General features: G+C 33.5%; 1 protein-coding gene across 4 annotated transcripts in view; it reads left to right on the forward strand.

Annotated features, from left to right (window-relative positions):
• The window catches only part of LOC118203973 (uncharacterized), a 159,518-nt gene that overhangs the window by 120,873 nt on the left and 25,007 nt on the right, over positions 1 to 13,638 (forward strand). For all 4 annotated transcript variants that reach the window (XM_085811431.1, XM_085811432.1, XM_085811433.1 and 1 more), the window contains exons 13-14: positions 3,790 to 3,913; positions 5,324 to 5,376. In XM_085811431.1, the coding sequence (XP_085667557.1) occupies positions 3,790 to 3,913; positions 5,324 to 5,376 (177 nt within the window). The remainder of the gene's footprint in view (positions 1 to 3,789; positions 3,914 to 5,323; positions 5,377 to 13,638) is intronic.

The raw sequence follows: 13,638 nt of genomic DNA on the forward strand, positions 1-13,638 counted from the left end.
TCTAAAGGGTATCAAAATCTGCAAAAAAAAAAAAAAAAAAAAAAAACCTTAATATTTATTTGTTTACTTTATTAAACATTTCTTTCAATGTAAGTTGTTTAAGTTGCTTCGTTTTTTTGGGTGCTAATACTTTCTCTTTAATTCTGTAGACAGATATAATCTCTTGTTTAGTTACATTACTGAAGTCCTGTAACTGTTGTTTCAAGAATTCCAACTAACTTGTCAATCGAAATTTTCTCGTTTTCAGTAACTTCTCTATCACTTTCTTCATTATCGGTAGTGCTATTTTCTAGATTTAGAACCATACTACCGATTTCGCCATTCATTAATTGATTGATGATTGAGAAGCATTGTCATCACAATGAAAAACTTCTTTCATATCATCTTCATTTATTAACGCTTCTCCACATTTCTTTACAAAATCCATTAATTGGAAAATTTCACCTTTGTTTTGCGATATCCGAAAACCATTAAAATTAGTGGCTATCATCATCAAATTTAGCTATCCTTCACTATACATATTTGGCTAAGCATCATGAGCTTGGTGACTAATGACAAGTTCTAATTCGGAAGTCAAACGACAAAAATCAGTGTTATATTTTCAAAATTTCTGTGAAAATATGTTTTTGTTGTTTGAGCTTGTTCCTGATTTTTGTTGTTTGGCTTCTGAATTAGTATTTGTTCGGCGTGTTATTGTGTTTTAATTAACGACAAGTTGTTCCTTTTAAATTCTATCGTGCACTGAGACAATTAAGCCTGAATTGTATTAGTTATTTATTATACTTATGTTTATTTCTTGCACATGCTTAAGGCTTGTCAAATTATTATTAAATTCCCATATATACTTAAGCCTTATTGAGGGCCAGCGCTAGATATCTTACCGCTTGATGCAGTCTCTGTGGGTCCTAAATTCTGCGACTCTCTGTGGCCATACGAGCCCTGACGCTGGTTCTGGGTTTATTTGAATAACAAATCAGTTATTCTTAATTCAAATAGCCCTAAATGTAATCTTTAGGTCTATGAGTATCATCAACAAAATATATTTTTAGCATATGGAAAAAAATTTTCGGTAAATTTTCCATCGTCAACATTTTTAATGCATTTAACTTAAATCTGTAATAATCGCCAAGCATAATGTCAACATAAAAGGTTACCATACTTCTTTATTATTCAATTACTAACATTAAAAAAATTGCTTAGGCATCGCTATATGAGTCATTACTCAAGTTGTCATATTTTGATAAACATGCAATGATGAAAGGAAAGTATAATAAATAATGATTCGCTAGGTTAGAGTCAGATCAATGATGTATCTGTGGAATGTTTCATTTTGAGATGCGTGCCAAGGAGATACGCAGCAACGGAACCAAATTACTGATCCTACAAATTTATGCTAAAATGATTCTTTCTTCAAAAACAAGGTATTTTATTTAGTGTCGAAGTGAAATTAAGAATCGGGACTCTCCAGATGTTTTATTATGTGCGGAAGGGGGAATCAAATGCGCATGCGTAAAGCCTACGAGAAAAGTGCTGTTGGTGGTTTTAAGGACTGGATTTTAGATCATTCTGGATAATGGATGTCTGGATTTCAGACTTTGTACTGTATAACTTTTTTCGATATGTAAATCATCATTTTTCAAACTCAGCTGCTTAATAAACTCAAATATGTGTGGAAAAGAAGTGATTTTAATAAGCAGTGGGCAATGTATAAGTGCAAACCCACCACTATTGTTGGACTTTGGAAAGTAGTATTAGAGGAAAGAAAATCAGTACCTCTGGAAATTTAATGAAAAGCCCTTGTATCAGGGGAATTACAGTGTAGACTTACAGTCCAGAAAGAAGGCTATTGGACCGAACATATAAAAAAGTACTCTCTGCATTTTAAATATTAATTAAACAGTCCCAGAATCATTCTAAAAATATGTAAAGACCCTTTGTACATCAAATGATAGATAGAAAATAGATTAATATTTGCTGTTTTTTTTTTATTTGATTACAAAGTAGAAAGGAAAGATCTTGTCTCTGATATCTTTTTTACTGTAACGACTTCCCTAAATGATTTTCTTAAAGAAATGTTAAAAATAGTGGGGTTCCACCTATGTGTTATATAATAAGTTAGTAGGGAAAATCCATACCAAGTATTTTAGACAAAAATTTTAAAATCCAGTAATCTCATGTTTCAGTGTTCAGCACCTCTTATTTACCGTCATTGTTGGAACCTCTAGAGTAGTAACCTTCACTCCCAGTATCCCACAGCATATCATGCTCAGAACCATCTAAAGCTTTGGATATTCCACAGTTAATACTTTTCTACCATTGTACATTGGATTCATCCACGACAAAAGCACATGCTGGAGCTCAGTTCTAATTTCATCAGAGAGTCATATACTTCCAGTTTAAAATATGCTTTTATAGCTAAATTGTTTGCCTGATTTTTTTTTTTTTTTTTTTTTTAATGACTAGCTTAAACAGTTAAATTTAAACAGTATGATGTAACATTCACCTAGCAGCAATGAATTTTATATTCGATCAGTTAAATAAGCACTGTTGTGTTTCCACATATTCGTATGTACCTGTTTCTAATTATCTGTATGTATAAACTGCATCACTAATTTTCATCTGCATTTTTGTGAAAAAATAGGGTGGATTATACACATGAGAATATAGTGTATTTTAGATGTAACTGCAGAATGTTTACTGCTGGATATGTTGAAACTCATAGCTTTTTTCAAACTAGCAATGGGAGAAACAAGTGTCAGGGCCTCTCCATCTATTACTTCCTCCGTGATTTGTTTATTAACTTTAATATAAGCATCCCCTTTTTATATAGCCTATAAATTTTGCTGAAAAAATTGTGTCATATTAATGTCTGTTATTGTCAAGACTTCCAAAAGCTAAATCAGCAAATTGAGAAAGATTAGATAAAATCTCATATTTTATGTTTTGTGCTTGAATATTATTATATTTTCTATTAGCCTGTAACCCCAATCAGTTTAGCAATTAACAGTGTTGGCTGCTGTCCCTGGTTCAAATTTCAGTGGAGGCATAAATGTTTGTTGTATAATGTCTGTGTGGCATGAGGCCACTTAAAATACTGACAAGCTGAAAGTCCACTCAAGTAGTTTAATGGTAAGAGGAGTTTTTGACCCTCGGATCCTTCCCATGGGATGTGCATTTAGTGTATTGCCACACATTACGAATGCTACATCATCTGCAAAAACAGAAATTTTAGAATGCACTAACCATTGATGATTCGCTTTACTATTAAATGGGAAGATCCAAAAATATTACACCAGAATTCTCAAGTACTACATAAACCAAGCAAGAAAATTCTGAAAAACATTGAAAATATTGAAGACAGTAGAATCAAAACAATTAAAATAATAAAATATCTTAGTATTATTATTGACTCAAAATTTTCTTGGATTCTTCATCTCGAGAACATTAAACTACACACTGCAGCTTGTGATTTTACTACTTGATAGCTTGTGATTTACAATTTCATGTGCTTGTGAACACAATGTGACATTTTTTTCAGACACTTTGTATTTCACCTACCTTCAAATAGAAATGTTCTCCTTTCCCCACTGTTAGGAACTACAGTTTGAATTTCGATGAAAAAGAACTAGTAAAAAATTCAGGGCTTCACATATAACATCTCAGTATATATGTGTGTGTAAGTTATATACATTATATATATATATATATATATATATATATATATATATATATATATAACTTTAATGTGCTTCTGTTGTGTAATTAAAAGATACTTATTTCCTCTTTTAGGTCTGCTGGCTGTATTTTTGCTGAACTGTTACTGAAAGAAAAAGTTTTTGATGGAACTAAAGATACTGAAGTGCTCAGTCGAATTTTTTATACATTAGGGATGCCCAATGATGAAATTTGGCCTGTAGGATTTGATATATTTTTTTATTCCTATTCTTGCTTGTGTTTGTATAGTGCACTTCATCTTTAAAGATTATAAGCAATAAACATTTGCTGGTTAATTATTAACTTCGGTTTAATCGCTAGCTAATTTTTCTGTTTGTTTTGTTCATTAATTCTTTATCTTTTCCAATTTCTTTTAAAAGGTTGAACCTCTATATTGAGCATTTTAAAAGAAATCATATGCAAAAATTGATTCAACCAACTCAAGAATCTTTTCAGTTAGATGGACTGATTTTTTTATATAATTATTTGAAACTTTTGCAATTTGTGTTTCTATTTCTTTGAGTAAACATATATAGTTTTTGCAATCAATTCACAAATCAGAGTTTTCTTTTATGTCTCAATCAAAACTTTTATCAAGAAGAACTCCAATAATATTAACAAAAATTCCTTTTCCTTCAAAAAATTTTTATCAGTACTTTGCATTCCATTTATGCATTTATTCATTTTTGACAAGCCATTTGTGTTTATATGAAAATCGTTTTTTATTTTATGCTATTGTTAAAAGTTCTTTAATGCTACTTACTAAAAAACTGACTGCTGGCACATTTTATGTTCTAGTTTTTCATAATGTATTATTAACCTAAAGGGGAAATTATATGACTTTTTCAAAAATTATTCATGTATGAAACGTGTGATATTTAAAAATTATACTGTTGGCCAATAAATTGCTTCATCATGAAGAAATCACAGAACAAACCTGAACTTTTCTTGAAAACTAGCACGTGCTGCTGTGCAGAAATTATTAGCATTTATCATTTATCACAAATATTCCTGTCATGTGCTCATTGCAGGTTTGAAATAATGAAACAAAACAGAAAAGCAAACCTGAAATGCTGATTTTTCATTAGGAAATCATGTTTTACTGTTTGTTTTTTTGTATAAGTGTGTGTTATGTTTCATGTAAAAAGAAAGAATTCATACCACCATGTCTCGTAATGAGAAAAATCATAGCCTCCAGGATCAGGAATTATTTACTACATAGCAGCTGTTTCTGTTGACCGAGATTCAGTAACTTACGAGAATTTTGCAGTCTGTTGATCCAAGAGGGCCACATAGAGCAACTTGAAATATCAAATGGCCCTGCTCTGTAGTGCCAAAGATGACAGATATCTTGTTCACATCATTATTAATAATTGTAAAACCATTCCATGTGCCCTAGTCAGGAACCTGGGTTACCCAACACCCTGGTTATTTTGTTCAGTTCCAAGATATTGCATGTAATAAAAGTATCTCGTTTAAATTAAATATTTAATTACTTTTTTGAAAAAAATTCTGAAAGCTTGTTCTGTCCAAATTATTTTTTGACGCACTCTATGTTACTTTCATATTTATGAAATTAGTCATTTTATTCACAAATTTCTTATTTTAGGGCTGGAGCAAACTTCCAGGTTTGGATTTGTATAAAATTGAGAATTGTAATGAGTGAGTGTTCTGTAATTCATTTTATTTCTTTTTCTAGTGATCTCTTAATTCATTAGAAATTTTTTTCTAATGAATCTCTTAATTGATGACAACTTATGTAAAATTTCGTATTAGAAAATAAGTGTAAGCCGTTTGAGTCACTTCTTTAAGTAATTGTATTGAAGTATATTTAGACAGATATATAGATAAGCAATGTTGAAAATAAATAAATAAATAAGAAGTTTAAATCGAATTCTGTCTCATGAAGTGCAAGTAAAAATTTCTCTTTTATTTTCCGTGAGGAAGAGAATTTGATTTAAACTATTTTACATTATTTTGTCGTAATAATAAGCATACTTTTATTGAATTTTTTTTTCCCTTTGTTTCTAAATTATTTAGTTAAGTAATATAGACTTGGATGTGTATTTGCTGATTCAGTTCACACAGTTTATGGTGGTCCAAAATATTTTTGAGAATAAAGGAATTAAATGTTTTATGTGTATTATTATATGCATTTTAATCCAGAATGCGCTCATGAATCTATAGCAGTAAAATGCAGCCTTCTATACCAGGTTGGGATTGCCATCTCTCTTCAAATGGCAGTATGACAATTTTGGCAATGAAAGTTCAATATGTATAAGAGATACATAGTCCATTGCTCATGTGGTATTTTTATTTAAAAAAAAAAAAAAAAAAAAAAAAGGCAGAATTTTAACATTTGTTAGGAAAAGGCATGGCAATCAGAATAGGTTCCTGAAAAAGAAAGGCCAATGTCAGATTGAAACTGGGAGAGTTTTAGCAACTCATATATAACTTTGAAAGAAGGGGGAACAATGTTAAATGTCATCTAAACTGTCACAGTAATATAGCATTTTGGCATTATCAAGTATTTGAGAATGATCATAACAAAATATTCTTAATTTTCCTGATGTTAAATCAAAAAATTTGTTCAAAATTTTGACGTTTGCAAATTTTTTATAAAATTTAGTACATATTTCCTCCTTTATGGAAAAAAAAGGAGCAAACTTAATTTTATTAAGAGATGAGAAATCATTAAATTAGTCATTTATATGAAACCCAAAATAACACATTTTGTAAGTTTCAAGAAATGTAAGCCTGATATTAAATTGCTGATTCAAATAGTGAACAAAATACAATGAAATCTTGTTAAGAATACTCACAATTCCAGAGTTAGTTTAATCCTTTTGAGGGTCAATCACAGAAGATGAATGACCTTATGGATATTTTCAGCAAGATGAGCAGCAATGCCTACCATATATCCAAGCTTGTCATGAGTTCAGAGTTCATGAGATGTTCAGTGAGAAGAGGTAGTAAAGTCTCCTGGTCACCACATTTGCTTAAACCTTTCTCCGTGTGATTTTCATTTGTAGAAATAATTTAATATATATTATGTATATTATGTATTCAGGTGTACTCAGTCCCCGCACACCGAAGAGCTACAGCAGACCATGAAAATTCTCTTGCTGCCATTCCCCAGTAGAGCTGCTTACATATCTCGCTGGTTGACTAATCAAGCACAACGTTACATCGACATTACCAATGGCCATTTCCACAATTTTGTGTAAAGGGCAGTTCCCCTTCTTTCATTAACAAGGATATAAATTTAGTGTCAAAATTATACACATTTTATGAGGCAGTTTTGTTTTAGTAATCTTGTATTTGTTATAATATTTAACCTTTTAATGGTCATCAATGAGCTCAGCTTGTGTTCCAGTTATGCAATATAGTGAGTGCAAACAAACACAACTGTCATTACAAATTTACAACTGACAGGTATCACACACATATTTGGCAAAAAAGAACTGCTTAAACTTGCAACTGCCGAAGAGCTAAATTGGTTTTCATTTTAAATTATAACTAGTTATAAGGACTTGTGATAGTTGCATGTAAATATACTGCATTTAAGAGATCTTTCAATATTATTAGCGCTTTCACATAACAACTGTAGTACAAAAAAAGGCATTATTACTTAATTTATTAAAAAGATTAATTTGTATGAAATATTAGCACTTTTCCATTTTGCCACCACAGGCGATAAAGTTGCCAATAATGGTACAACTGATGCCAAATGGAATATCCTCGCTTGGAACTTTTCAATGCCTCATTTTCAAAACAAATTGCAGCCATTTCTTATCAGACTGATTGTTTCTTTCAATACTGGCATACAGTTACATAGAATTTTTACCAGATAGTTCAATTTTATGCCCTAAGGCCTTTCGTGGTAATTAAGTCAATTAGGATGCAATCACACTGCTCACCCAAAGGCTAAAATATAGAAAAGTCAAAGTAAAGGATTAAATTCATCAATTCTAATAAGAGTGCACTAGTGAAGTTGTAGTGATGCGTGGCCCGAACTTGTCAGCAACTATGGTAGTGACTGCTATGAAATGTAAATTACGCAAACTCGTAAGAAGGGTTTTAAAGCCCTTTTTATTAAACTTTAGAAATAACAGCTGCGTTCACTTGACGCTCACAAATTATGCCGAACCGGCGGTTTAACAAAACAGAAATGTGAAACTAAAAATAAATGACAGGATGAATAAACAACTAGATCACTACCTACGAGGCTCTAAAATCGTAACTAACTTAACTGCGTTCTAAAATACAGCTGAGATTCAGCAAGCTTTCTGATTAAGCAGTTGAAAGATTCAACGAACTGCCGAGATAGGCACACAGGCCGAAACGTGCGATTCTTAAATTTCTACCTAGCAACCTTCATGCTCGCGATTTAAGAAGCACACATACAAACTCGTTTCCCTTCTATTTAAACTCAACTTACTTCTGCTAAAATTTGAATAGACTGCGTGTTCTACTTCAATTTACATACTCTGGCATTGGCAATTCTAGGGGAAAGTAAAGGCTTGACAGGAAAGATAGCTTAAACTTAAAATAAATATAAACCCTACATTTGCCGCTGCTAGAATTTGGTAAACTTGGAAGCAGGTCCTAGAAACGACCTGTTGAAAAAGTTTCCATATTCTGACCTAAAACTCAAGAGCTCTGTTTACATAAAACAAACTTTTGTCTAAAACAATTAATTACAATGGTTTCTGTAGATGATTAAAATACCATATTTTCTTACAGGATCCTTTCTGGTAATTGGTCTTCATCAATCAATCTTTTTCTCTTTCTTCCAGCATCTGGAAGGAATAAGTATCAGTATATTCTAAATACATTATGATTTACACTTTCTTAACACTGGATAACGTTTTCGTTTTCGATCCTTTTCTTTTCCTTAATTAATTGCTTACATTCACATTCATTCAAATATTCAAACATGAATTTAACTTTACCCTGGTTCTCCACCATGTGTGGTGTCAAACGGGAATCTTCATGTTTTTGTATTACAACACTTCCCCTAACCACAATGATTTGTTGGAATTCAAACGACCAAATCTGACACACCTTAATCCAACGTACTGAAACTCGATGAGCTATGTTTAACATTCTTAAAATTCAAGTGTAGGTGGAGAACCCTCCAAAACACATTCATTCTAAATTCCCCCTCATTTATCTTTAGACATGCAGGCTTTTGCTCTAAAGCATCATTTTATTTACTGTTTAATACTTAGATTTCAACTCGTTTCTTTTGAGCATTTTACTTTTAGCATCTAAAATTTTATGCTTCTAGACTAAATTCTACTTTTACGTAACTTTCAAGTATTTACCTATATTTACAAAATTCTAACATATATGATTTTTACAATTTACCATAAAATTAATAAGAGAAAATAAAAATTTACTTCATGCTTTCTTCGCCAAGCTGACGGCACTGAAACTAAATTTTACATTAATACAAGAATACGAAGTTATTTTACTTTCGGCCAAATTTTGGCTTTAACATAACAGAACCAGTCTTTCGACCAACTCGAACTGCTTGCTCTTAGATTTTACACTTAGCTAAATAAAGTAAAACAAAGCAAAGTCTCAACCGAGACAAATTGTCTTCCGTCAACACATAGAACTTCGTATTTACGCATAACATTTCAGAACAAAAGAAAAATTTATAGAAGATTTTAACTTTGAGTTTTCGATGCTTGGAACTCTGACATCCTCTTCTGGCAAAATTGATCCCAAGTTACAGAGTTCATGGAAGTTAATCTCCGCTTTTGGTTTCTTTGAGTTTCCTCCATGCTGACGTTCCTTTTTCGCCCTCTGTACGTCGGCCTCTTGGGGTGGTAGTCTTCGGGTTCCTGTCTTCTCCGTTTGGCCCCTGGACGGCTGGTCTTGGCGGCCTCCGGTCTGGATTCTTGCTTGAATTTTTTCTGCTGGTGCCAATCTTTTCTTTTCTCTTGCTGTCTTTTTCTTCTCGTGAACAGCGGCCTTGTTTGCTCCTGACTATCTGGCCCTGGAAGTGGTTTCCAGAACGCAGATTTTCTACTGTGGGAAGTTGTAACTGGTCTTTTCCTGTTTACCAAAGATTCTTTATGAGAGAGCATTGATTTCCTGCACTTCTTGAATGCTGGAGTGTGACCATTTTCCTTCCTTCTTTTCGGGACCCTAGAATGACTTGTAGAAGGGCTAGGTTCCTCTTCTGTTCTCTGCTTCTTGGGTGGTGGAGCGGGTGGCGTTAATTCTGGAATTTCCACTTCTTTTGCACTTGAATCCTGCAAGAAACTTTTAAGGATTTCAAAATCATTTTGATTATAATATTTTTTTACCTGGTCGGGACTTGCTTTACAGGTTTCCCCTCTCTCGTTCTTAAGGTACAATACGACTCCTTTGATTTCCTGTATTACATAGGGGCCTTCAAACTTTGGTGCCAATTTTGCAGTGAAATTATCTGGGGCACTTGATAAAGAAAATTTCCGCTTTAACACTTTATCCCCTACTTTAAAATCTGCTTCATGGCGTTTTCGATCATAGTAAAGTTTCTGTCTATTTCTTGCCGTATTTGAACTTTTAACCGCCTGATCAATAAGTTTCTGTATATCTTTTTGCTTAAATTCTTCTTCCCTTTGTTGCACAAAGAATAATTTATCTAGTGGCGTAATTAACTTGCGTCCTAAAAATAATTCTGCTGGAGTTTTTCCAGTAGTATCATGATTTGCTGTTCTTAAAGCATAAGCTAACTCATTTATGTAACCATTCCAGTGCTTGTGATGTGTGCTAACATAACTTCAAATTATTTTTACAATATTTTTATTAACTTTTTCTGCGATGTTTGCCTGTAATCTATACGGAACCATTTTGATATGGCGTATGCCAAGTCCAGAGCAAATGTTTTCAAAAATTTGGCTAACGAATTGTTTACCGTTATCGCTAATGACTTTTATCTGTGCACCGTATTTTAAAATGTACCTGTGTAAGAATGCATCTGCAACTGTTTTGGCTGACGTGCGTTTAAGTGGAACAATTTCTGTCCATTTTGAAAAATGATCTGCAATTACTAAACGAAAACGATTTTTATTTAACTCACTCTGGGGGAAAGGACCAAGAAGATCTGTGCCTAAAATTTCATTTGAAAATGTAGTGCGAATGCTATTTAAGTACCCGGCTGGGCTGTAATTAATATCATTTATTAATTGACATTGATTGCAGGACCTGACATACACAGTTACTATTTTGTATAATTGTGGGAAATATACCACCTCGCGTACCCTTTTTATAGTCTTTCTGACCCCTAAATGACCCGCTGTTTACGCGTCGTGTAATTCCTTCAAAATGCTCAATCGAAGCGAGGCTGGGGTGACTGGTCTATACTCAAAAATTTTGTTTGTTGATTTCGTATAAAACAATAAATTATCTATTATTTCATAGTTTTCTGCTCTACTTCTTATTGCGGCACCATCTGTATGTTCAAAGATTTCAGGATCTTTTAAATAAGCATTAATACTTCCAAATTCAGGATCAGCTTTCAATTCAGCAATAATTGTTTCTCTAGAATTTAAAATTTTCGAGGTCAACACAGCGCATTTGAGTTCATTTCCTTCATCGTCCAGTTTTATACGAGATAGTGCGTCAGCAACATTGTTTTCCTTACCCTGTTTATATTTAATTACTAGGTTATACTCTTGAAGTTTTAAAGCCCATCTTATAAACCTGGGCGTTAGGTTTTTCCCCAAGTAAAGTCTACCAACAGCCGCATGATCCGAAAAGACTGTTACTGGCGCTTTGCCGAAATAAACTCGAAATTTGTTTACAACCATTAATACGGCTAATGGTTCTCTCTCTGTAGCTGTATAATTCCTTTGCGTAGGGTTTAAAGTTTTACTAAAAAATGCCAAAGGATGGCCATTTTGCATGAGAACCGCACCTACGGCATAGTCCGACTCATCTGCTGCAATTTCCAGGTTTTCGTCCCCTTCCGGGAATTTCAAAACAGGAGCATTGATGAGTGCTTCTTTTAACCTCTTTTCTTTTAATGCAGTATTTGCTTCTGCTGTCCACATAAATTTACCTTTCTTTCTTTTAATTACTAACAAGGGTTCAACAATATTAGCAAAATCTTTTATGAACGACCGATAATAAGAACGTAACCCAAGGAAAGAAGAAAGTTTCTTGGCGGTGTTGGGAGGTGGGAAATTCTTGATGGCTTTTATTTTTGAATCCTGAGTTTTTATACCCTTTTGCGAAATTTTATAACACAGATATTTAAGTTCTTTAGTCGCGAACTTGCATTTTGATGCGTTAATTGTAAGACCGGCCTCTTTTAATAATTTAAAAACCTCTTCTAAGTCTTTAATATGTTGTTCCAACGTACTATTCGTTATAATTATATCATCTAGATAGATTAAAGTCGATTTTCGTAGGACAGGCTTTAGAACAATGTCCATAGCTCTCTGGAATGTTGACGGGACACCACACAACCCAAAGTTCATGCGTAAAAATTTTTGCCCGATTTTGTTATAAACGTGGTTTTATGTCTATCATCAGGTTTCATAGCTATTTGATAGTAGCCCCAGACGTTAAGTCCAACGTAGTCATGTATCTCGTAGACTTAATCTTTCTAATAATTTCCTCTATTACCGGCAAAGGGTAAACCAGGAACTTAGTAATACTATTAAGCTTTCTGTAATCGATAGCAAACCTCCAAGCCCTTTTATCCGAAGGAGGGAAATCGTTCTTTTTCCTACATAGTACGACTGGATTCGCGTACTCACTATTTATGGGCATTATTATCTGGTTCTGCAGCATTTCCTGAATGTGTTCCTCAATAATTTGCTCTTTCTGTTTATCATACTGGTAGGGTTTAGTCCTACAGGGTTTATCGGCAGTTAGTTGTATATCATGCGTTACAATTTGACAGTTACCAGGCCGTTCTGAAAACAAGTTTGAAAAAGTACTCACCACCTGCTGGATGGCTTGGCTTTCCTGGACGCTCAAATGGCTCAAGTATAGCTGAGGTTCTTCCACTGGCTCCACCACCCTCTGATCCATCTCCAGCATGATGGAATTCTCCTGAAAATTTAGCTTGGCTTTTGCGGCCTTTAAGAACTCCATGCCTAAGATGACTTTGTGAATTTTTCACCACAAAAATTAATATTTTAAGGCTCTCCTCTTTTATCTGTATTTTTAATGATAATTTCCCGATACATTGACAAATTTTTCCTTGGGCAGCTATAATTTCTGTGTTTTTATTTTTAAATAACCGTAACCTATTAAAATTCTTCCTAAAAAATTTATCACTCATAAAATTACCTTCTGCCCCTGTATCAATGAGGGCTTCCACTTGTACATCGCCAACCAGGACTTGTATAATTGGTAATTGGGAATTCTTTACCACGACCGTGTTTAAGTATCTTCTTGAGGGTTTTTTCGAAACTTCCGGGGTCTGGACCTTCACTTTTACAGGCCCCTCTAATTGTTTAAAGCTTTCTTTTCAATTTCTGTCTTTTGGCTACGCGGACGGTTGTTTTCAAATTTCCTTTTTGCGCCTTGACCTTTGAGCTTCAATGAGTTGGCTTGATAGCTCTTTTCCCCATAAGAGCGATTTGTGTTTCCGGTCTGTTGATTTGAGAATTGCCTTCGGAGACCTTGAGAATATGATGCCTCTCTAGATTTTTCCGCTATACTTCGGTTTTGGAACTTGACCGCCAACTCGAAGAGTTCCTGCAAGGTGCTTGGATTTTGAATTTTGGACAGCAGGTAGCAATCTTGGTAAGATTATTTCAGTTATCTACGTGTCGGGTTTCTTTCCATACAGCATGTTTGTCAGCTTAACTTTTCGCAGAATAAAGTCCGTCAAATCTTCCATATTACGTTGATAAAAACTATACAATTCGGCTTCTAGCTTTGCTCGGTCTTTCACTATGGGGAAGG

The sequence above is a fragment of the Stegodyphus dumicola genome, chromosome 2 (assembly GCF_044657685.1).
Source record: "Stegodyphus dumicola isolate Sdum_Otavi_A_Nest chromosome 2, ASM4465768v1".
NCBI lineage: Eukaryota > Metazoa > Arthropoda > Arachnida > Araneae > Eresidae > Stegodyphus > Stegodyphus dumicola.